Below are 26616 nucleotides of genomic sequence, written 5' to 3'. Positions count from 1 at the left end.
AGACATCCCAACAATCTCTCAAGTAAAAGCAATGTTTAAGTTGTAAGAAGTCTCGTCTTTCTTTTCAGGAAAAAGTGAGACCTAGTGTCGCAGACATTTCTCCACAGAAATCCTTTCTTTCGGATTTCTGTGTCTTCGGGAGGCCAGAGGCCTCCGAAGACAAGGTAAACAATTATTATCAGCTGCTGGGGAATGCAACAGGGGCACCTATTTTGATTGGTGATTGGTTCATGTTTTATGTTTATAATTAAGGGCCAATCACCAGTGCAAGCCAGGGGACTGAGTCCTTGGCCACAGCTTTGTTGTGGATTCTTTTCTATCTCTTCCTAGCTAGCCTAGCTGCTCTGCAAAACCTCTCTCCTTATTCTTTCTAGTATAACTATAATGTATTATATCATATATTAATAAATTCAGCCTTCTGATTCAAGAAACAAGATTCACCATCTCTCTATCACCAGCCAGCGCCCACTCAGGCGCGGTAATAACCTAGCAGGTATGCATTAAAATAATTAGTTCCTTGGAGAGCAAAGGAAATAGAACTCCAGAGCACTGAAAGCATCAAAAATGCCAACATAACCCTTGTCCGTGGTTATCAATCAGAATCTCTGGGACTTGGTAGAATACCATTTGCTTTCTTTATCCTAAAGGACTCTGAAAAGGCTTCTTACTCACTCTTATGGATTACCCTCTTCAGGGGATATTCTACCTTCTACCAGGCACATAAGGATCACACCTCAAACCCTGAAAGCCTCAAAAACCTTGCCCCAAGATAAAAGTTGGTGAATGGAAATAGGTAATAAGTTAAAATAAAATTGCAGGAGTGATTTCTCAATGGGTAGGGTGTCAAGGTGCCAAGCATTTTCAATATTAAGGCATTGGCTGGACAAAAGTCAGACCACGTTTGGGCTCAATAGATAACATAAGAACAAAAAACATCTCAATATCAGCAAAACATGTTCTTCCAATAAGCTTGAAGGTCTTGCTTGCTACAAAAAGCAATCAAAGCAAACAAAAAAAAAGGTTTTAATTACTTTGTGTCACAATTTCAATTTGGTTTAAAAATCAAACGCATCTCTCTTTGGAAAAAAAGTCAAGAGACTGGGTTTTCCTCTCCATCCTAACAGCTCAGAAGCAATAGAAATTAAAGCACTGGTGTGAACATGGTGCTTTCTAGGCAAAGGTTAGATTAATTTGAGGATTTTGGCAGCTTGGATGTCACCTGTCACACTTTGGGCAGACAGAACACAACCAACATTTGTTGTGAAAACTCATATAATCACTAAGAGGATCAAAAAATGAGAGCAGTAGACTAGTTACCCTTAAGAAAACATTTTCACTTGATACATCAGATGGAATTATAGCAACTCCAACAGGAGAGTTTGCTAAGGGGTGCCACCTAAAGGGCTTTCTTTTATTGTATGCTGACCTAAATTTGTGGTCTGTTTCTAGAACCAAGAACACTTACTTGATCATTTGTTTTGAGAAAGTATGTTCCTGTAAGAAAACCCATTAATTAATAAAATATTTCTGATAATTAGAAATTAAAAGTTCAGTCATGGAATGCTGTTTTAGTCATTAACTCTTATCTCTGAACTTGTAGTCTTTCACTGAATACTTGCAGTCTAATATAAATAGCTCTCTTCCTCTTAGGACCCATAACATTCAGGAGTGAGACCTCCCTGACTCTTCCCTGTTTGATTGCTCATAAGTGGGTTCCAACTTTGACAAAGAACTTGGGGTACTGCCAATACAATTTATAACCATATCAGTAATCATCATACGTGGCCTGTTTACATTCTTACAGCTTGCCATTTGTAAATTAATTCCTTTCAGTGTGATGAATTAATGTCAGTGTGATGGAGAGAGGCTCTTCTACTATACAGATCCTTCTATCAGACACATACCTTTCACTATCAGTGCCATCAGGCAGACTGAACACAGGAGCTATCAATAAAACTGCCCCACTTGCTTCTTGAGGCGGATTTACAGGTGTACAACAGGGCCTTGAGAGGCATCACAGAGGAGGAGAAAGAGCTCAGTAAAGTTGTGGCAAACATGGTGGGATGCAGCTGATAATTATATTTCTGTTATTTTTGTTAAAGAAACACAGACAAATAGGGAAAGGATCCATTTAGGTTGATCAAAGGAGAACAAAGGAATACAAATGTGTAGTCAGTAATCAGTACATGACAATATTCATAGAGTCACAGAATGGTTTGGGCTGGAAGGGACATTAAAGATCAGCCAGTTCCAGCTCCTGTGCCATGGGTAGGAGCACCTTCCCACTGGACCAGGCTGGGTCCCCCTAGGGCCCCGTCCAACCTGGCCTTGAGTTCTTACAAGGATGGGGCATCCATCCATAGCTTCTCTGGGAAACCTGTTACAGTGCCTCACCACTGTCACAATAAAGACTTTACTCTGCATATTAAACCTAAAGTTCCACTCTTTCAGCTTGCATCCATTAATTCTTGTCCTATCAGTGCAGCTCTTGATGCAAGTTCCTGATGCTGAGGGAAAAAAAAACCTAGGAGAAAGACTACCCTGTAATATCAAGAGGTCCAAACACTAAAGCAACATTACTGATATGTGGATCCAAATGACAGTCAAAATGCTACCTGAAATTAAAAAAATAAATAAAATTAATCCACTTGTTGCTGCCTTTAGTACGATGTCAAGCCAGCACTGGTGTGTCCAGCAGGCACAAACATGTCCTGTCCTCATCTGCTCCCTGCTGACTGTGTGTATCAGCACACCAGTTCCCTCTGAGGGGAAATGTAGTGGGATGTAACTGGTACCATGGAAAACACCTCCCAAGGTGAGACACAAACCCATGAGCACAGCCATGGGCCAAAACACATTCTGCTCCATCTTCAAATTCCCACTTTGCAGCACGACAGCAGATAAAGCTCTCAAAAGATGGAGGGTACCTAATTCATTCAATTTACTAAGGCATTAAAGAACAATGTATTATTTAAAAACATTACAATCTCTTCATATTTGTAATCAGTACTAGAAAAACAAAGTGAGGAGGGCAAAGTTAAACACCACATCATACCATTCTGTATGAATTAGCAACATACAACTGGATTTCAACTGAAAAAATTTATTAGAAGAAATAATTTCAGACATAGTACACAGATTTTATCTTTTCCTCTTTTGTTTAGTTTTATAAAGTACTGCTGGATTTGATAAAACCATCACCAAAAGAATACTGGTAATTTTAAAGTTTAAAAAAAAAAAAAAATTGGTATTAGTCTTCCTCATCAATGTAAAGACTCTTGCTCAGAAAAGGAATTTCAGGTGGATTACACTGAAAACCCTAAGAGGTGTCCAACCAAGCAGCCACAGATTTATTCACACTGCTGCTAAGTCTAAAAATCAAAGCAAAGTGTCAGAAGAGGAAAGTCACCAGAGGAAACCCTTCCCAAAAATGCAGACAAAAAGTACTCGGTCTAATAATGCAACAAAACACCTTTTTGACACATGGAACAATTTATAGCCAAAAAAAAAACTTCTGAGTGGAATGTAATTTTATGTTCGCATTTATCAAAAAATGATTATAAATATCTATTTCCACTTCAAGAAACAAGGTTGCAATTTAATGTGAGGTACAGCATATTAGTTTCGTGGGCGCAGTCAGTGCACTTGGACAATAATTTGCTCTTTCTCGCTTTTTTATTAGCTAAATTCATATTTTTGTAACTTATCTGAATATTTACATAACAATATAGAATTTACATAAAAAATCTAACAATAAAACTTAAAGAAAAACAACAGGTATGAATTTTTGTAAATCAGTTATGTTCTAAGAATTTAACTAAGTTTAAAGCAACTAATGACTTTCACCAATATTTCTATTTTTCTCAAAGATCTTATAAAAAGAGATTAGAGACCACATTTCTTTCTGGTTCACAGCAGCCACCCAGTACTTGAGATGCTAAAAGAAACAATATCTCACTTTCAGAAACATATAAAAATGAAAATAAAGCATTCAAGTTTTGTCAGGCACTATAAAAAAAGCAGAAGCCTTTCCAAAAAGACACTATGTACACCATTTGGGGAACAGTGAAACAGGGTGAAAATAAACATGGAAAAATTGTCAATCAGTGCTACACTTTTAGTTTGACCAGTTCACTAAGACAGTGCTCCAGAAGGACACTTCTGGACTCTGATAAGTTACGACTGAAAGTGATTTTTATTAAAAAGTAAAAGTGTTTTTTAAGCAATGCATCAAAGGCATATACATAAAACAAAATATATTTATAATAAATTCAGTGCAAAGTAGGTATAAAATGTAGTTAGCTGCATTTTAAAAAAACACTTTTCACCTCATATAAAATAAACCTCACCTCCCATTTAAACATCAACAATCCATCAAAAAATCAGGCAAGAATAATAAAATGATGCACTTGCTAATTACATCTGCAAGCAATACTTTAAAGAGAGAAATTATTAACTGACTACTCCCTAACAAGATATCATACAATATAAAAATTAAATTGGTGAGGGACTACTGCCACTTTTATTAACTTGTTTTCTATCAAAGTTCATCAGTCTTGCTTCTGCATATTCCACAACACCAATGAAAGCACAACAGCTAAGAAAAATACTTGAAAGAATTTCCATGGGCTGCTGTTACCATTTCCCTATTGCCACTAGGTGGTGATAGCTTGACACAGATCAGCTTTCATTCTGTTAAAACCAGTGTAAACTGCAACCAGACAGCATCATTTCCTATAAAATTTAAAGATCCTCTCTGTGTACTAAAAAGAGGAACACTTAATCCTTTTAACTTCGCAAATTGCTGTAGCAAACACTTACCTGCTTCAGTCACATCTTTTCACCCTGTTCTTATCCACTAAAACACTTATAGATGCCTTGAAGAAAACTCAGACCATTCACTCAAAAGAGCCTTTCACCTTGTTTCTGGCTGAGTCACACAGCTCTTGTATGCTCTATAGCCTTTCTGTAGCAGATGCTTCTAAAAAATTGTGACAGTTCTATCTTTAAATCCTTTTTCCACAGCATTACTTGTAAAGCTTCTTCCACAAGTCTATTAAGGCCCTCAAAGGTGAGGCTGCCGCTTTTTATTTGCCTCAAACTCTCGTCTAGATTCCTAGGGCAGTTGAAATAGATTGCTTTCAGATAATACCCATGCCACTGCACTTTCTTCTCAGAAGGTTTGAGTCATAACTTTCCCCTAAGTTCACTCAGCCACAAAACCAGATCACAAGTTCCCCTATCCACAAGTAGTTAAGCAAAGGTCAAAGCAAGGGATTTTGCACTTCTTTTGAAAGGCTCAGGCACACCCAAGCCCTGCCAGCATCCCTGGCTGCAAAACACTGCTTTGGTGTGGATGGGGATGGGAGCCCTGTGTGTAAGTCATTTGTTAATATAATATGTTCTCTAGTAAAGTTGTTTCCTCTTTAACTCACACCCAGCTGCTGCCCTGTAGTTTCTAGCTCAGTGCAAGTAAACAGTTTGGAATGAACTGAGTATAATTTATGTCAAGGAAATGGGGACGAAGCTTATAACAAGTACATTAGTTAACAGCATGGCTTAAATAGGTTTCAAGCTAATGCTGAGAAACTTGTACTTAAACCATAAGCAATTCAACATAAAAAATCAATAGGAAATCAGAATTACAAAGCAGTAAAATACATGGATCATTTCCCAAAAGAGGTAGGCTTTCTCACTAGACTGAGATCCCATGCTGTTCCCAAATCTGCATCAGAGACTGTCATTAAAGAGCACGTAAGACAATGATAAACTCTTGAAAATAAAGAAAGCAACCCCAAATCCTTAATTAAATAACTTAATCCTTAAAAATCTGCTCTTTCTCAAGTACCTATAAAATCATCTGTCAGCTCATAACACTTTCCTGATGTTCCACCTTGCCCCATGGTTCAAGCTGGTGCCTCTACCATGAGGAAGAATTAATGCCATGCAGGGCATGAGCTGTACAGCACTGGTGTGTCAGAACAGGTAAGGCCTCTCAGATTTTCACCTGGACTCAAAAATGATTTAAGCTAGCAGAAGACCAAGACCATGGTCCCACTTCTGTCCTGTAACAAGGAATTCCATGGATTGGTTATGATTTATATAAAAACAAAACCAAAATACTATGACAAAATTCAACCCACAAGTCAGTCTTGTATTATTAAAAAAAAAAAAAAGGTGCACAAAGTAAAATCTGGTTTTTCAGGGCTTGATCTGTTTCCTTTCAATTCACAGATTTCCTTCTTGGCCTTGTGCTGACCTATAAAAACTATAGCAGATAACAGTCATAGCAAAGTTCAGCTCTGTGAAGAACGGGAAATTAGAAACAGTCTACACAGATCTGCACCCTCAGCACCTGGTAAAGCTTCTAGTATCTGTTAGTAATCCTTAGTTTTAGAAGCGCTGCTCAGATTCCAAGGGAAGCTTTCCACACAGCTAACCATTTTCACTAGACATGTTTCTGCTGCATTTCTATAGGATCCTGTTTCAGGGATGAAGTTTATGTTGGTATCTTCTTTGCTGCCACCTGTCATGCTTCCTTACTTCATTCTGAAAAGTGAAATGGGGGCCAAGTCTCATTCCATCAGGCTACAAGAAATATCACCTCTTTTTCTGGGTTTGTATGACATAGATTTTTCTTCCACTGAATTAAACTCACAGTAAAGTCACTTAGTGTAAATAAGAAAGTGAAAAGGGCATTTTTACAGCATCCCAAGCACAAAATAAATGCTTGAATAATATTCTCAAATGTTGTTTCAAAAAAGAAAAAAACACCAACAAACAAACAAACCCAAGAGGGAAAATAATAATAACCTCAGGCAACGTCCACAGTGAATTCCAAAGTATAAATAGCTCAGCTGAAAGCAGAACAAAAGTTGGGTTGTGTTATCGTGCAGCTGAGCCAAAAATAAAGCTTCTTTGAAAATGCTTTAGAGAATCTCATAATTCTTACAAATCTTAATGCCTTAATCTTTCCCTTTAACCTTTCTCCAGCTAGATAAAAGAAATTAAATAAAGCTTCTGATTCTGAGGAACAGAATGTTTAGTATCTATTGTTGATAAAAGAAAAGACTAATAAGCCTTTCAACATTGCTTGACCTCTCCCTTTGTATAAACCTAAAGATAGCATTTTTGTAGGTATTACATAATTTTGGTTCTAAAGTAAAAATTCTCCAAGAGACATTTTCCTTTGATCATTTTTCTACAGTAATTAATGCAAAAAAGCCAAAGGTATGAAATAAAATATATATTTATTTTACTATTTACCATGAATTTCAGGTGCTAAACAAGTCAAATTCAAACTGTTGAAGTCTTAAGGAAGCCACAACTAAAAAAGACAATACAGAAGGTCTTTTCATTCATTAACGAGGCCTGCTTTTGTCTCTGTCCTTTCCAAAACCAGATAGCAGAAGATTTTTAATAATATGATACTAAGACATACAGGATATAAATTATAAAGAATCTAATATCTCCATGTAAGTTTCTATTAGTCCATGAAGTGCTCTGAAAAACACAACCTGATACAATGCCTGATTGATTCTTAAATTAGTCACTTCATGAACAATGCAAGGTAGAATTTATTACCAAAACCAAAGAATGCTTAAACAAGAGCATCTCCTAAACATCTGTGTACTCATTCTTCATCCAGGAACTGCAAAATGACTCAGCTCCAAAAAGCAGATATTCCTGAAGAGGAGTATTTCAGAAGGGACAATTCTTACTGCATTTTCAGAGTTGAAAAGACTCTCCTTCGCCAAGCAAGAAACCAGTTTTTCCTTGTTCAGAACTATCATGTGCAAGATTTCCATAAAAACTCCATTTATCATCTCAGAGCTGTTGGTAAGAGATAAGCAGAGTCTCCTGTGGGACACGATGACTTTGGAGACACAGAGGACATCAATGAAGCCATGGAGCTTCAGTCAAGTGACATGGAGAGCCTTTGAGATGGTGGGACCTTCTGTCAAAACTTGAGAGGTTTTTTAGGCCAAAAGGCCCTGGTTGAATATTCCTCATTGCTCTTTTAGTTTGCAGAATGAGTTTTTCCCAAGTGAATAAATTTCTGTATATATTGTGTATACTACTACTTGCTGATTTCATGGCATTTTGAATGCGTGCTCTGTGGGGTGCTGCTTGGAAAAGAAAAGCAAGGTAAATAAGTTATTAATCATGATTTGCATCCATTTATTTCTTTCCAAATTTGCTGACCAGATGAAAAATGTGCCAGAGCTTTTCTGAAGATGATAAATTAACTACAACTCAGCAAAAAAAAAAGATATGGAAAAAGCAGTGTGTATCTAATTCATTAAGGGAGGCATTATCATAGATAGACCTTAGTATGAAGGAGAATAATTTTTAATTATCTCTTCTGAGCATGGTTTACCCTGAATAGCTGCAGTTTTGGTACTCCTACCACCTACTCATTACAACTGTTCCAAAACAGCTTCTAAGAACATTTTTCTTTCTTAGAGAAACTTACTCCCACAGCTGGAAAAAAAATATCTAGAATATTTTTCACCTTAAAATTATTATTTAGTTCAACTGAAAGATTTTGTGGCACTGTAACAACATCAGTTATTTTTTTCTTTCTATACAGGAACAAACCTAAATTAGTCTATTTGAAGCTCTTGCCTTTTTAACTCGTGTTTTGTACCAAATATCAATTTTCCTAGCCGTTCAAAATGTAAAAAAAGAAAATTTCATGGAATGTTTCAGGTTGGAAGGGACCTTAAAAAGCCTCTAGTTCCAACCCTTCTACCATCCACTAGACCAAGGTGCTCAGAGCCCCCTCAGCCTGGCCTAGAAAACTTCCAGGGATGGACCTTCCACAATTTCTCTGGGCAAACTTGACCCAGTGCCTCACTACCTTTATCATTAAAAAATTTCTTCCTTTTCTCTCATTTAAATGTAGTCTCAGTTTAAAGCTATTCTCCTTTGTCCTGTCAATACAAGCCCTTGTAAAAAGTTCTCCTCCAGCTTTCTTGCAGCCCCCTGAGGTACTGGAAGTCTGCTTCTTCATGGTCCCAGCTCCTACTGCCATCCTCACATCAGGGGTGCTAAGGCCCCCTGATCATCTTTGTGGCTTTCCTCTGGACTCCTTCCACCAGGTCCATGTCTTTTATTATCTTGGGGTCTCCCTGGGCTGGATGCAGCACTCCAGGTGAGGGTTCATCAGAGGGAAGCAGAGCAGCAGAGTCACCTCCCTGGAGCTCCTGGCCAGGCAGCTTCGGATGCAGCCAGGATGTGGTTGGGCTGCGAGCGCACCATTACTGGGTCATGTTGAAATTCTTGTCAACCAATGCTCCCAAGTGCTTTCCTCAGGGCTGCTCTCAATCCATTCTCCTTGCAGCCAGATCTTTTGCTTCAGATTGCCCTGATCCAGTTGCAAGACAGAATCACAAAATCACAGAGCAGGTCAGACTGGAAGGGACCACAGTGGGTGATGTGGCCCAATCTCTGTTCAAGCAGGGCCATCCCAGAGCACATGGCACAAGGATTGTTCCCAGACACTTCTTGAACACCTCCAGTGAAGGAGACTCCACAACCTCTCTGGGCAACCTTGCATTTGGCCTTGTTGAACTTCATGACACTGACATGAGCCCACCTCTCAAGCCTGTCCTGGTCCCTCAGGATAGCATCCCGTCCCTCAGTATGACACCCATATCACACTCTTGGTGTCATAGGCAACATCTTTGGGGTGCATTAAGCATTTCTCTCAATCTCAAACCATGCCTTTCCAGTAATTTTGGATCAGCCACCAGAACTGATGTCTGGCTATTTTCAGATCTCTACTTACACTAGCAAAGTTGCTACTAATGTCTCAGTAATGGCATTTTTATGTAAAGAATGAGATTTCCTTGAACAGTTGCGGTGTCTTTATTTCCAAATTTGTAGGGAGATATTCACTTTTAGAGACGACAGGAAAGAAAACAGATTGCTCACACTGCAGCCTGGCAGATCTGCCACAGAGATCAATCTCAGCAGCCGCTGGCTGGGACTCTGTGTATACCTCCAGGAGACCCAGCCCACAGGTGAAAGAAACTCAATGCCATTTATCTCTTTTATGTTTTTCCTGTGTGAAGCAGCCTTCTTTCTCTGCACTCCAGGGGGGAGCTAGGTGCATGCTGCTCACTCTGAATAAGCGGTGAGAAGTTCACGGTTCCCAAAAATAGCATTGTGTACAGGCAGTGGCTGTGTCTCAGGAGCAGTGCAGCTCTGCTTACATGGCACAATGCCTGCTATAGTTAGCATTGCTCAGTTGGCTAATTAGCCAAGTGAAGAGGGTCCTGCATGAGCACTTGCATATTATTTCCCACTGCAGAGTTAACTCAGCCTCGATATCTCTGCATAATTTATCACTGTCCACAGAAAGAGCTGGATTCCTGGTACATCTGTATGGGGATGATGAAGCAGATAACTAACTAATGTCTCTATATCCACCTCCATGGTTTGACCCACATTTCGCTCCTAAGCTGATCAGGTGAAAGAAGACATTCTGTTCTTAGTTTACATATCTCAGGGAAACATACATTCAGTGAATATTTTACCTTAGAAACATCAGAACATATACTTACACATTAAAAAAAAAATTGCCTATTACAGCTCCACAAACTTTAATTGTCCCTTTTCAATATATTTTTATAGTCCTAAACCAACTGCTGTATTTCAAATAAGTCATCACAGCAGAAGCTACTGCAAAATTGAAAGAATATTTGTATTATAGGGTAAGAAAAAATATAAATGGAACCATTGAACTTTTCCAAAACTTAGGGCTCTGATACTTTTAACTTATGTAATTAATTCAAATATGACTGCTTTATTACATGCTTTTGACACTTAATTTACCAAAATAGTACATTATAATGATCCCAAAATATTATTTGGGGGAAATATTTCATCACCTTACTAATGTAACTTGCCATTTTTTCCTCTAAGTATGACTGCTGTTTATGGAATAATTATAAATAAAGGAATTTTTGAATTCATACAGTATTTTGATAATCAATTTTTTACTTGGAAGAAAATCTAAAAAAATACAGCATTTACTAAATTAATGAAAAATAATTATGCAAAACTTCTTACCTGGAACTTGAATATTTTGATAAAACTTGAAATTAAGATAACTAAAAATGATTAGAAAATTCACCCTGAGGATCCCATAGAGCATTGTGAAGTGTTTAGAAAAGCTGAGAGATTCAATGTCTATGCAATGCAGAAGGTTTATTTCCCACAGCCTTTTTCTTAGTGAAGTACTTCATTTCTGGCATAAAGAGGGGTTTAAATATTATTTCTCAATTGGCAGGTTTTTTTACTTGATTTCCAGAAGTGCATCTTATTACAAAAAGTGAAAGGCAACAAAGAACGTAACTTGAGCTCTGTTGTGCAGCAGGCAGAGGCAAGAACAAAGACACCTGCACTTCTCTGAGGAAGGTTAAGAATATTTCTATAACTGATATTAAGCAAAAAGAATAAATAATTTCCTGCACTATTTTCAAATGCCTAATGCCATGAAAGAAAGGCAGCTGACAATCACATTCTGCTCTGACAACAGATGCTACATTCTATGGTTAACATCAAATTATTTTATGAGCTACTGAAACACACTGATAAATGTCCCTGCTCGGTAAAAATTCAGTAAGTTTTCAATTTTACTTCTAGTGCAGCTGGAGTTAAGGAAGATCAAACCTAAAAACTGCTCAAAAAAATTTCATATGCATCTTGTCCTTAGAAACAGGGCTATGGTACCCTGGTGGTTACTGCAAACAAAAAGTTAACCACTCAGTTTGAGATGTAATGCAGACCTTCTGCATTCTGACTCCTCGAGCAATGGCGCAACAGTCTATTGTGTGGACCGGTGGATAAATGGACTTTATGATACTGAAAGAAGGCAAGAAAATTTTCCTTTTTGTGTTAGAACTTTGAGGTGTTGTGAGAAGGCCATATTTTGGATATGACTCCATTCATGGCCATTTGGAGGAATGTTGCAACTCCTGATCAATCAGGTACCCAGCAGAGTTTGCCCTGTCCTGAGGGCAATTGTTCCCTTCACAAGGTTTCCCTCAGGGCTTTAAGCTACACAATTTTTCTTCTGGATTGGTGACTGAATGCAACAATTTGTTGTCCCAGCCAAACAGCTTTATTAGCTTTGTTTCAACCACAAGATCCAGGATCTGATGTGAAAGAGCAGCAAGTATAGTCTATCCTGACTTTTGTATGGCTTTCAGCAGTGCCTCTCACAACTGTCACAAGTCAGGAATTGTGGATGGGGTGAGTGGACAGCAGGATGAATTGAAAACTGTCTGAAAAACAGATCCCAGAGTCGTAATCAGTAGCATGGGTTTAGTTAGAGGCCTGTCACAGGTAATAACCCCCAAGGTTCAGTACTGGGCCCAGTACTGTTTAATTATTCATCAATTACTTGGATAAAGGTCCAGATTCCTCCTCAGCAAGTTCATGGATGACACAAAGCTGGGAGGACTGGCCAATACCCCTGAGTGCTGTGCATCCCATCAGAAGGACCTGGACAGGTTGAGGAGATGGGCAGGAAAGGACCATTTGAAATTCAACAAAGGCAAATGCAGGACCCTGTACCAGGGTAGGAATAGGTGCAGGCACCAGCAGAGAAAAGCAGCTCTGCAGAGAAGGATCTGAGCCAGCCGTGCCCTTGTGGCCAGGAGGGCCAGTGGTACCTGGGGTGCATAAGGGAGAGCATTGCCAGCAGGCTGAGGGAGGTGATCCTGCCCCTCTGCTCAGCCCTGGTGAAGCTCATCTGGAGTTCTGTGCCCAGTTCTGGGCTCCTCAGGACCAGAGAGACATGGAGCTCCTGGAACAGGCCCAGAGGAGGGTGACAAAGATGCTGAAGGGACTGGAACAGCTCTGTTGTGAGGACAGGCTGAGGGAGCTGGGCCTGTTCAGCCTTGAGAAGACACAGCTGGGAGGGGAGCTCATCAATGTCTGTCAGTACCTGAGGGAGGGTGGCAGGAGCACGGAGCCAGGCTCTGCTCAGGGGGGCTAAGCAACAAGACAAGACTCTTCACTGCCAATACCACTATCATACTTCTTGCCATGTCTATACCAATATAAAAGCTCATGGAATAAAACCTTTATGAGGAATTCAGATATTTCCATAAATTTATCCATTAAACCCATCAGGTAGGTTAAATAATATCAAACTTGCTTTGCAATTCTTTCTTTCCAACCACCTTGTTTAATAAGTTGTTGTCTACTATGGCATACAAGATTTTCCAGAACAACCTAAGGTTATAATGATGTCACTGACTGCAAAGTATTAATCCTAGTATTTACCCAATTTGTGGAATACAAATGTATCAATTGTGTATCAATTAAAATTACACTGCTTAGACATTTTATAATCAGAAAGAAAAATCACATGTTCATATACTCAACTTCCTTTGTGCCAACACATTATCTTTGTCTCATTAAAGAGCTTTATGCCATCTGTACCATCTGTGATACCAGCTGGTACATTGGTCCAAAAATATCTCTTCAATTATAGTATACTGATTAGTTTTTATATAGATTCAATTGTAGCTTAACTGAATTATAAAAATAAATTTATATTGGGTTTCTTTCCCATTTCTGTGATTTGATTTTGGTGATAAAAAATTCTAAAACTTCCTCTCTTTTCTCAAGATTTGGAGATTTTATAGTTTGAAGCGTATAAAATGAAGTAAAGAAATAGTTTAAATGAGGTTATAAATTAAGTACTGGCATCATGTTCAAAATGAGACACCAAACATTTCTAGCAAAAATTGAGTATTATTTTGTTACTATTTTTATTCAAAAAGCACAGAATCAACTAAAAAAAATATTCTTTCCCCAAAATGTTCCTTCTAAATAAATACTATATTCATTAAAAAGGTAATTTTACAAAGCTAAAAGTTTGGTGGAATTTTGTTCTCCTAGATAAAGATTTAACTTATCAGAATAAGCTTATTTATATAAAGCAATTGAGTGAAATTCCCTTTACAGTGAGATTTAATGGCAAGATTCTCATTCATTCTAGTAAGCCAAAATTTAGCATCACACAATTAAGGGAAAGGTGCACATCCTTCTGTAGCCCTCACCCCTTGTAATAGGGATTGATGCTTAGATCAATCACATTACCCTTGCTTTTAAGCTGTACTACAAGCCAAGATCTGAATTTATGTTATCTGATGTTATGAATGCTTCCCACGCAGAAATACTGGTACATATATTAATTACATGGGAAGTACACATCAAAAGAACTGTACCGCGATCATAAATCCTAACAGCATTAGTTCAGCCCCTTTCTACATATGCATTGTGGTGCAACCTTTTAATGACATGATGATGTGCTTTAGTTTGAACAGGAGCTTCTTTTGATAAGTTAATTTAATTCATGGATATTAGCCATTTACCAAATTCAAAACTTCACACTTTCCTCATTTTGAGCCCCCATAACTTGCTTATCAAACGCTATTGAAAATCTGTTCTGAAAACAGATTTCTCTCTGATGTTCCTCATTGCAGTGTCGGAGTGCTTCACAAACATTACTACATTTATATTCAAAATATCCTTGTGAGATGAGAGGTTATTATTATACTTACTTTATGCAGAATAGAGGCACTGTGAGATTAAGATCAAAGGTATTGACTAATTTGGGCACTTGGTAGGAAACTCATGGAAGCTCATTTTCACAGTGCCTAATACACAACCTTTCATATATGTTCAAAGCCTAGTTATTCATGGTCTAAGTGTTCAATATTCTGCAAGTCAAATGCCAAGGATTCACTCAGAAAACAAGAAACACATAATATCAATACCTAAAATTTTTCATAAGTGACTCTTTTCAAATCACATCAGGAGGTTTAGGTTAGACATCAGATACAAAGGAAAAGTTCTTCACCCAGAGGGTGTTTGGGCACAGTGAGCAGGCTTCCCAGGGAAGGGGTCACAGCACAAAGCCTGACAGAGTTCAAGTGTTTGAACAACACTGTTGAGCACACAGTGTGTGACTCTTGGGGTGTCCTGCACAGGGCCAGGAGTTGGACTCAATGATCTTGATGGTTCCCTTCCAACTCAGCATATTCTATGACACAGGGGCTCTGTGCGAGAAGAAATCCGGTTCTTCAGCATAAATTAACCATATGGACTTCTTTTCCTTTTTATATCCTGTTTTGTTACCTATTTTCTAAATTGCTCACTCAACAACTATGGAATTGCATCGTTCTTGCATAGTCATCTTATTGCAGGGACTCCATACTGCTGTCTCCTTATTACAAAAGTTTCATACCTCCTTGGTGTTTCTTGTGAGCAGCTCCTCTGAGCACTGACTCATTCTTCTTCACAAAGCAGCTACCTAACTCCAGTTCCCCTCTCACCCAGCCACCCCACTCTTTTATAGCATCTTCTTCTCATTGCTTACAGCTGTGGCCTGTTAAAGTCAGGCCTGCTCCTAATCTTTGATAATTGGCCCAGCTGCAACTTCTTAGGGGTAAGATTACTTTCTATACTAACTTTATTTTCTTATATTGTATCCCCCTACATTTTTGTACTAAAAGTACAGGTGTTTTGGTTTCAGACAAATTTACAGCAAGGAAAGAAATAAACAGATAGGTGCAGTACAGTTACTATGTCCCCATATAATTCAAAACTACGAGGAGATGGAATAATTTCTGTGTTTTCTCACAGCAGAGGATATTGAGATTCAGACACACAAGAATGAATTCTATGTTACTGTAGGGAGATACTATGATGATTTACCTACTCCATCTAGGTTTGATTTTTCTCACTGGTCACTTTTCATCCCAGTTTCATCAGAAGTGGTATGAGTGAAAGGACTTAGTTTAAGCAGTGAAACTATCACAGCTTGGAAAGGGTAGCTCTTGTCAACTGAATGGTCCTCAGTTAAAAAATATTACCTCTCAACCAGCAAAGACAAACACAAACGTACAAAGATAAACAGAGAAATTCATAACAGCTCAGCTGATAGATGCCGTAGCATTTTAAGGGATTTAAATATGTATATACAATAAGTACAACAAGGAAGTCAGACATAGTGATGTTAATTCAGAGGAACTTGGTGATGTGAGCTGACAGAGGTTTAACCACTATCCTTTCTTGCTGGCATTCCTTGCTGTTACATTCAAGTCTACTTGAACCTATGCACATGCTTATGCCAGCAGGAGGTGATGAAACCAGTTTCACCTTAATATTGCCCTAGACCTTGAGTTCTCTTATTGTCAGAAATAGGTTTTCTCTACTGCTGAGAATGATAAGCCCAACCCTTTCAAGTATCTTGCTTTCATAAGACCAAAGAGAACACAAATTAAATTATGTTTTAGAAAAGGATTTTCAGTATTACAGGTAATAAAATTTTTCAACTTTTTCATCTATTATAATTTTCCTTTTCCCACCCCGTATATCAAAGAAATCAGGCTGGCCTCAAACATAGAGGGTTGCAGAGAAGAGTGCAAAAAGCACACAGGTAGCTCAGTATTACTTGCACCATTTTCTGTGACATATGTGAAGCCAAGTTTGACTTCTGCGTTCCTACACAGTATAGGCTTGCTGGCATTTGGCTGGGGTGATCTGGAAAATTCAGTTGCACTGTTGCCACATATGACTAATGCTGTCATTGAGCCCACTAAACATTCAGATGGCTTGGTGAAGAACTTCACCTCCTTATTGACTTTTCATTAGTTTCTTGCACACAGAAAGGATGAGGAAGAAAGTTTAAGAATAACTGAGACCACATCTCCTTGCCAAGAAGATAATACTACTGGGAGGAACAGCAGGGAGGTGCCAGCAGGGCAGCATTACTGCAACAATGAAAAGCCCCATATCCTCTCAGTTACCCCTTTTGGGCTGAAAGAAGGGCATATCTATCCTGTCAGAACTGTTGTGTGTCAGAACTACCAAGACTGCACTGCAGACTCCCATGGAAACAAGAATTTGAATTAAAGGGGGGGAGGGATAGCAGGAGCAAACAAAGCAAAATCCAATTTTGTCATTTCCTACTGTTTTTCCCTCATTTCTTCTGCCCTAACTTTTCACTTCTGAGATATGCTGGGTTTCCTTTTATTTTGATCTTTTGCAAATACTTATCGAGTCATAATGATTCAGCATGATAAAAAAAAACCCAAAACAAAACTAAAAGAACTCTGGTTTTGCATACTTCTTTTAAGAAGCTGCTTCTGTCAGCTACCTTGATCTGCAATAGAAGTGCTCCTTCCAGCCACAGGATTTTTTCCAGGGACAGACACTTGCAAATGCAGTTGTGTCATACTGCACTAATACCCAGTAAATTCGGTAAACAAAATGTTGATCTCACCAACCACCACAACAAATTCAGTTCTTTATGAGCTATGCCATTTATAAACAGACATTCAGAACTCTCATTTAATCTGGAATACTATCAGTATTTTAAGTCATTTAAATTGCTGGAATAATGCCCAGATGGAAAGTGGCAAGATATTTAAAGATTGATTCAATTTTCTAAGTATGCCATGTATATAAAAGTCCTTCCACTTAATCTAATATGCTTCTTTGGCCTATTAGTTTTGGATTGATAAAAAGTTTTTAAATAAAAAATCAGCAGCTGGCAAACAGGGTAAAAATCAAAGATACTGTAAGTACAGAGACTTAATAGGAATATATACTGGTTTCTTACAGGATATATTTAAGTTTCCAAAAGTAGCAAACCTCTACTATTTATTCTATTCCAAACCCTGCTAGATTGCTAGAACTTGATTTTTAGTTAACAGATTTTCAATAAATTAGCAACACTTCTCACTCTTTTTCTTTTCATTTTCTTTTGTAAAAATGAAGGAAAATATGGGGAAACAAAATTAGACATCAGATTCTCCAATTGAGAGGTCAGAACTTCATGGCTTGCTTTCATCCTCAGAGAATATAATTTCTATATTGTAGAGCAATTAATAATTTTGAAATATCAGCATAATATTGAACCAGTAACTCTAATTTTGCTAGAGAAACAAGAAAAATTAGAGAAAATTATATTTCTGATATAACTAGCCAATTTAAAAGTAGTTAATCAGCTATTCCTTACATTCTTCAGCCCAACTGAAGATGATTGTGTTTTAATATTTTAAACTGACTGAACAATAATTTTATCATTGGTAAGTAGGATTAATGATCTCAAAAAAAAAAAAAAATTTCACTATGCAGAGTCCAGAGTGACATTCCTGAAAAGGTTCCAGCCAGCTTGATGGTTCCTCATGCTTTTTATATGGAAAGAGAACACTCATTTGCAATGATTAATCAAAAACTAAACAGTTTATAAAATGGAGTTCATAGCTCTGAATTAGAGCTAATTTAAAATTTTGCATTTTTAGGACACTTATGCAAACAGCTTCATGCTAATACTGGTCAGTAGGAAAAGAAAGAGACACAAAGAGCAAAAAATCTCTTGAGTTCAATTTACTGCTCTGCAAATGCAGAGTTTTAGGCAGCAACCTGCCATGAGTTAAGGCTTCATGTTCCAGCATCACGTCCCTCCTGATAATGGCAACACTGGAATTAGAAAGGTGGCAATTGCAGGACACCATAAAAATCCATTTTGATGTGAAAGAAACAAACCTCTGAGAGAAAAGGAGAGGCAGGCCTTGTAGTGCAATGTTTATATATCCAGGGAAGCATAAAGCAGAAACTCCATGAGGTGATACACCCACATCTTTCTGAGCCTTATTTCTCAGGGGTTAATTGTGGAGCATGTTTTGCCCTTTGAATGTCAAACCCTGAGGAAATCTGATTTCCATGGAATATCATCCTCCTTACATAACAGGCACATTCACGCTAAGGAGAACTGACTTCATAATCTGCACTTTGCAAATTGATATCTTTGTATCAAGCATCTTTAGAATTTAGTTATGGATAATATTTACTTTTATAGACACGAATAACCGTTTCCAGTTAATGCAGGTATTAATTTTCCCCAGACTGTAAACTAGTGGCTATTGCAAGTGTTTGGACACTTTATTTGAAAGTTTGGAAATATTTAAAAACCTTTTAAGTATGGAGTAAAGCTGCAAGATTTTTCATAATGACTATGGCCTCTAACTACTAATTTTAAAACTTTAAGAAGAACCAAAAGCTTTATAAGATACATGTCTATGGGGTGTTTTTTACAAGAAATAAAGGAGAATGACTATTACACTGTCTCAATCCAAAAATTAAGTGACATAATTTTATACATACAAAAGTGTCTGTCAGAGCCTCACATTTCCATTAGCTACATGCAATGCTCAGTTTAACAAGTCTCTACACAACTGCACAGTAAAAGCCCTTTCCAAAACATTAATCCGGAATGATTCTAAACCACGAGAATCCATGTTTTTCCAATTCCCATTTTAATTCTCTGAAAGACAGCAAGAATTCCTAAATAGTAGTACACCTTCCTGGTAATTTGTGACATTAACTATTACTGCTGCCCTGAAGAGAGTATTAGAAGTCTTATTGAGATTAGATATCTCCATGCTACAAATGTAAAAGAAAATTACCTTCACCAGGGAGAGCCTCTAATTTTACTGTCATGATTTGCCTTTCAGAGTTAGGATTTGGCAAGAAGGGAACAAACTACAAGGTGCCCCTTTTTGCCAGGTAACTTAATACAAATTCCTTTGTCTGAGGTTATAATAGGTGAACAGGCTTAAGTGTAAAGCAAAAAAAAGATAATTCAAAAATAGATTATTACCCCTCATCTTTTTTTTCTTTTCTTAGCATTTTTAAAACAGCTTCTTCATACTCAGTAAATATATACATCTACATCTTTACTCTAAGTGAAGAATTATTTAGCTAAGAATAGAATCCTATATTGATTTCAAGGAAAAAAAATTGAAATAAATACAGAATGTCCACTTAACAAAACTTTTACATTTAAATGGATTATATTCACATTTTCCATCCAGTTAATTTAGTTTAAAAATGTTTATATACAATGTATTCAATATTTGTTCAGAAGGTAAAACTTTCATAACACAAAATGGATCATTAGGTCGGAGAGCCAGAAGGTACAAGGCAACATGAAACCTTGACTTACAAGAGACAAATAAGAAAACAGTGCTAATTCAGGTTTCACTGTCATTAAAGAAATATGCAAAGCAATATTGAGAAATGTTAATTAATTGTGAAAAAAATATCATTCAAAGACACAAAATTAATAAGCTTTTTGCCCTTTAAGTTTTCCTCAGTAGCAAATTTACTTCAGAATAACATGTACAGCAAGAGCAGCAGCATCAAATTCTAAAACGTTTCAATAAATATTTCAAATAGATGAAGTGGACTAAACATTGCTTGTTTTGAATTCTCAAGCAAACTTCTTTTCATAGTTTTTACAAAATAAAGATTTCTGTATTGCCTAAAACTATTAAAGGTTCCATTTTTAAATGGATTTCTACATTTGTGTTCACAGCATAAAATCTCAGATATGTTAATCTCTTCAGTCATTAATACATGCTATAATAGACTGCAAAGCCTCCTTTTTCAGCATTCAAGAAATATTGCAAAGGGTTATGATCCAATTATTTACATGCTCAGCACCTAGAACGGAAAGGAGAAATTCAGCAAGGGACAGAGTCCTCAGTCTCTCCGCAATTTCTCTCTCAATCCCTTCCTCAATCCCTACTTCTTTTTCTTCGCTCTTGCTCCCCCACCTCTTCTTTTTCTCTTAGAGGTTTTCAGACTCAAAATTCCAAAGCCATATGAACAGCAGTTCTATAGGCACATAGGAAAAATGTTTCCTAGTGCCTATAAAAAGGTAAATCTGTGATTTCAACAGAAACGAAACAATGCTTAAAGCATCTATGAGACAGATGAGGGAAAAAAAAAACCCCACAAAAACTACAGGATATAGTTTGAAATGATAGGAAATTAAAATGGACACATCTGACAGGCCATAAAAATTCAATTACTAGACAAGTTAAGATCTGAACTGTATATCAGCCATGGTTTAGGAGAGGTTTAACTGTTAGTTAAGAGCAGCTACTGGGACAAGGGAATGAAGTCAGGAGTATATGGTATTCCTGACACTGAATATTTATTATTTATTGTTTATTTCTGACACTTTTATCTACACCATTTATTTAAAATTTATCCTGTAGGGAAGGTTAATTAGGACCAGGAAGATTTCAGGAACTATCACTCCATGCACAACAAACAAAAAAGATATTTTTGCTACAGTAATCAAGTTAGGAAAAAGAATCCTGTTTCATGAGTCATGATGCTTTCTAATTAAGGCATTTGAAGGCTTTGATAGTGGAATGCAAATCCTGTATGCAATCCTGATGTCATCACTTTCTACCTTACATGCTGTCTTTGCCTCATCACTTCACTGCTCAAAAGAAAAGCACCCAGCAGGTAATGCTGAGAGACATTGGAAAAATATTTTAGTCTAAAGGACTCCATGAATAAACATTTTTGTTAATATTTAACAAGTAGGGAAAAAGATTATCATGGTCTTTGAGAGACCCCGAGATGTGACTAGATTTCAAAGCAGTGATCAACTTATTTGCATAGGACAAGCAAAGGCAAATGGGCTGCAGAAGACAAACTACTGCACTCTTCACATGAAGTCCATATTTAAAAATCTGGTACTGACAATCTTCAGCAGGAATTTTTGAGCTATTTAAGGTCTGAGACAGTATGAAGTATCCTAGGCAGAGCAGAATTTTAACTAGCTCTGAAATTACTTGGGCTATTTTTTCCATATCTACTTTGTCAAATGTACTGTTTGACAGGGAAAAACACACACAATGATTGACAGCTTGGGATTATTCCTAAAGCACTCATACCTCAACTCATAAATATGTGATATGAGGAAACACAAACAATGTAAAAAACTAAATAAACAATTGATTATGTATAATATTTTAGCAGTATGAAATAGAGAGTCAGCACTACAATGCCTCCAAATTTATCTTGATGACAGACAACTTGCTGTCCTCTTGGTGTCTTTCATTTGCATTTTACAAAATCTGCAGCAAATGCATATTCATGGCATAGAATGATCGTGAAAGACTCATAACTGCCCTAGGTTAGCTGAGGAGACTGCCAATTTAGTGAGAGGACACTTCAGGGCTGCCCATTTTTGAAACTGAGCGTTTCAAATCGAAAGTTTTTCAACATGTCCTTTAAACTTGGGCTCAGAGTTTATTGCACATCAAGCTCTCACTGATGCACTCCTGGCACTGCCATAGTCTGTTCCTCTGGCCTCAGTTACAAGATACCTGCTGGCTGAAACTACTGTCTGATGGAATTAGTCAAATAACCGAGCCTTGAGCATTGATTAAAATACTGGGTTTAGCATGAAAAGTTCTCCCATTGACAACCATGTTATTCCATTTACTTTTCTTTGAAATACAAGAAAGTGCTTTTTTTTTAAAAATTCTCTTGGATCATCCTTTTGAGGATGCACTCGTGCATTGAATCCATGCTGTTTAAATTCTACATCAAAAAGGGTTGAGGATAATTATCTTTCTGGTACTTATGAAATAACATTCTTCTTATTTCCACATTTTGAAACTGGAAGAGTAGGAAGACATCCCCAGTGTGACAATTTTCTAAAATTTTAGCATGAGAGTGAAGATTTTCCATTCTGAAAATAGAGTTAAATCATCCCAACATTGCAGTAAATCAAATATTTATTTTCCTGCTTCAAATTCATAAATGGAAATTGTTTCCGAAAGAATAATTAATTCTATGAAGTTAAAACATGTTGACAAACTCAGCTGCAAGATTATACAAATAAAATAAAATGTGAAAAATTAATTGTAGAGGAGAAATGGTATCTCTTTTAAAAGAAAGATCAAATATCCATTACTGTCCAGCATTTTCAGCTACAAACAGTTACAAGGGCAATGAGTTACAAAATAATCTGGTACTCAGGGCTATCATGATCTTTTAGAAATACGAACAAAGAATTTCAGTTATTTTTAAATACTAAACTGCAACCTCAACTGCCTAATGACTATTTTCATACCACTTCACCAGTGTAATTTAGATTAAGATAACCAACGGGGAATTTGATTAGTGTAAAAGAACATCTAAGTGGGAATGAGCCACCACAATGTGATTTGCAAGCCCACTCTCATTCTTCCCACAGAAAACAGTAGGCATTGAGCAAGCAGCTCTGGCCTCCTGCTCTCAGCTCCCACAGCACTGTCATGAGTACCAGGAATGCTCTATCACTGCAGCCCAACAAAACCTATCTGGCCAGTGAGGGCACCTTGGACACCAGCACAGTGCTGGAGAAAGCACCTCAGAATGTCTGTGTTCTTGATCCTGATGAATATTCAAATCTTCTTGTAAAGGTATCCCTATGGGAATATGCTTTCTATCATCTGGTACTGCATACAGCAAAATCAGTGGTTTCATTTTGAGTTAACTATGTGTCAGATTCTGATTCTGTCTCTGCCAGATTAAAACTGAGCCCGATTTTACAGTAATTCGTCTGTCTGCAAATTCACTTTTCCACAAATAAAATGAATCCTTAATTCTATCATCACCTATTGACTGTTTTAAGACCCTTTCTGGAGGTGTAGATTATTAGCCAGTTTGAAGGTATCGAAGAATCAGACCTATAAACTTCAATGCAATTTACTTTAGATTCACTCATCATTTCTAGAAAGGTGATTGCTTCAAGCTACTGAGACTGATGATAAATAATCCAGGGGAAAAAATTTTAAAAATTCACATGAACAGAAGGAGGAGTATTTGAAAGAGTTACAGAAAACCTATTTTTGCCTCATTAGCACCACTAACAATACAAAAAAAAACCAAAAAAAAAAGAAAGTGCAGCAAATTATAGATACAACCTGCAACAATAATAGGAAATCAAACCTGTATTTAGCACACCATAATATACATGTGATTAAAGTAGCCATTTGTTGAAAAAATGAACTTAAACTTTTTTAAATGAGTGGCTGAGAATAGCTAAATGTTTACGCTTAGATTTTATTTGGACAATGCAGAGATCAGTGCAGTTTAAAACCAAAGGTAGGTCATATTTAACCAGGACATTGTTTCTAAAAGCTGGAACTAAGCTACTAGAGCATAGCCTTTAAAATAAATGTGTAAATAAAGCAACATATCACACACTCAGGTTACGGTGCCTTAGCTCTTCATGACAAAGCAATGTCATGCATTTCTTTTCATTCTGTTTGACACAAATTGGATATAGTGAGGACCTGGTTTGGGGTTGGTTTGTTTGTTTGTTTGTTTGTTTCTGTCATAAACGAGGGAATGAAAAATGCTGCCAAAATGCAAAAGAATTGTTTCAGGCAGTGTTTTTCCTCCTGTTTTTGCATAACATTGCAAAGTACAAATACAATGGTAAAAAAAGGAATGTGGTGAATAAAATTCTTAGCTGTTTGTATGTTCCTGAAGGAAATGATGTGAAGCAGATTAACCATCACTTCAAGACAGTTGTTGTTTAATTTATTATTCATAAAAGAGTTCAACTTTCAATTGTGAGATAGTTCACAGCCAACTTCTAATTTAAAAAAGAAGCATTTCTTTTAGTATTTATTAATAAATACAGTACATAACATCATCATGTATAAACGTGACAGAATGTTTCCTTTCTTCATTTCCTCAAAGACAAAGGGATTGATACTGGAATTTCCATGCAAATATACTCTGACAATGAAAGGAGGTTTTACTCATCAAAACAGAATTTTGGGCTGGGCCTTGATAAATTAATACATCTAATTGCTAGGATTTTACATTTACTCATTTATCTTCTGACTGAAGGAGTTTTTTTCTGCAGACCACGTATTTTTATGTGCTGCAAAATGAATACACCTGCAGTACAATTATTTTTATCACATTATGATAAAGCACCTCAATCAAAGCTGTACCATTTTTAATCTCCTCGCACAATAGACTCAAGACAGCAGAGACTTTTTGTACCTGTAACTTGACTGATGTTAAATTCAGTAATACCATTGTATAAAAAATTCAGAATTCTTGGAAGGACAACAATTTCTCCTACACTAAAATTTTCAATAGAAAAGGTACCTTTAGAGCTCAAACTTTTCCAGGCAAAAATTCGCTTTATCAAGCAGCAATTCCTAAGCATTTTCTTACAGCTTGCAGGCTTCTGAGGATACTGTTGCAAATCTTCATTCTCTTCATGTGTTTTCTTCTCAGGGGCTAGCACTTCCATCCTAAACAGAAACTTAACCTTTAGTTTTCCTGCAGGACATATACACTACTTAAATCCAAAGACTATGGGTAAGGGAGATGGGGGGGAGGGGGGGGGAGAAAAGAGATGGACAGGGGATAAAGGGAAAATATTTCCTTAACCATTCTCAGTTCATACATTCCTAGTATTAATTAAGTGGAATTAGTGTATTAATATTCCTTTGGTTTGAATTATTCATCTGGAAATTAATGTATTTGTAAAATATACAGATAGGGTAAAATCAGATTTTATCTATTTTTTTTTAACTCTGATTTTAACTTAAATGATAAGAAATATGTAATATCTCTAGATGGCAAATAAATATTTACCTCTTACCTTAGTCAGTTGTTAAGGTAAAGGAAATAATGTAATCCTCTATGCATGAACCTATTATCCTTCCTATCTGAGCTTGCCTGACATCAGTGTCATAGAGGAGAGCTGCATTCCTCTAGCTGTTACTGAAAGACAGCTGCTCTACCCAGAAAAGATGAATACTTGGGATCTGCGCTGCCTTAATGCCACTGTCACTCAAATGCAGCAAAGCAGCTGAGCCACTTAAAGCCAGTTGTACGCTTGGGGACCATTTCTCTACGCTACCTTCTCACTCACAGAGGCAGACCCATAAATTCCCGCTTGGCATTATTTTCCTTTGCAGACTGACGCTCTGGAGAAGCCAGAGGCCGTTACAACGCCAGCACTGACAAGGACCTAAGCACAGCTCTGCTCAGGGGCTGCGAAGCGAAGGAAAGGAACCTACCCAGCGCTCCAGGGCTTGGGTGCCACTCCAAGGTCAGATCCCGTGTGCTCCCCGGCCAGCTCCGAGGAGACGAGCGCGGCTGAGGACAGAGCCACCGTGCCAGCCGCAGCACCCCCGTGCCATGGACTGCGCCAGGGGAGCTGTGCCCAGCCTGCGCCAGGACACCCCAGTGGTCCCTTTTTCACTCCCCTCTTTTTCCCCTAACACTGTGCTCTCACGCACAGTCTGCATCTAAAAATGTCAGACGTGATTTTTAAAGGCAATAGGTAGGAAAGAGCCAAAAGAAAAAAAAAAAAATTGGCACTGTGCACACCAGAGTTTGATAAACAAAGCTGACTTTTCAGCTGTAAACCTACTGTTTCCTAAAGAAAGCAAGCACAATGGAACACAGCCCCTCACTGCCTTCACTTCCATTAGGAGTTCCTACTGATTATGCAAAACAATCAAAGGATGCAAAGGAACAAGTATCCACTTTCTGCGATTTATCTTTTACAAGATACTGGAACTCAAGGTTTTTTTAAGCAGTCAGCTTCCCTTTGAACTGAATTAATCTGCATGCCAATTACACAGATTTGCAACTTTTATGTTCGTGAAGGTTCCTGTGGACATTTGAACCCTGGCATAAGTATATTGCCTTGTGCAAAAAGTTACACACAAAACCCCATACCTATCTATA

At 37.4% G+C, this 26616-nt stretch overlaps 1 protein-coding gene across 4 annotated transcripts in view; it reads right to left on the bottom strand.

Moving 5' to 3' along the window:
* The window catches only part of KCNIP4 (potassium voltage-gated channel interacting protein 4), a 392972-nt gene that overhangs the window by 324184 nt on the left and 42172 nt on the right, over positions 1–26616 (bottom strand). The window contains exons 1-2 of one of the 4 annotated variants that reach the window (XM_059470688.1): positions 25941–26158; positions 25018–25166 (exon numbers count right to left, since the gene is read on the bottom strand). The exons of 2 other annotated variants lie outside the window; for them this stretch is intronic. In XM_059470688.1, the coding sequence (XP_059326671.1) occupies positions 25018–25165 (148 nt within the window). In that variant the 5' untranslated portion in view covers position 25166; positions 25941–26158. Of the gene's footprint in view, positions 1–25017; positions 25167–25519; positions 25658–25940; positions 26159–26616 lie in introns of those variants that run through there. One more of the 4 variants, XM_059470687.1, reaches the window with a different exon arrangement.

This window comes from Ammospiza nelsoni, chromosome 4, assembly GCF_027579445.1.
Source record: "Ammospiza nelsoni isolate bAmmNel1 chromosome 4, bAmmNel1.pri, whole genome shotgun sequence".
Lineage (NCBI taxonomy): Eukaryota > Metazoa > Chordata > Aves > Passeriformes > Passerellidae > Ammospiza > Ammospiza nelsoni.
The sequence above is the reverse complement of the archived record's forward strand: the minus strand, read 5'-3'. Positions and strand labels throughout refer to the sequence as shown.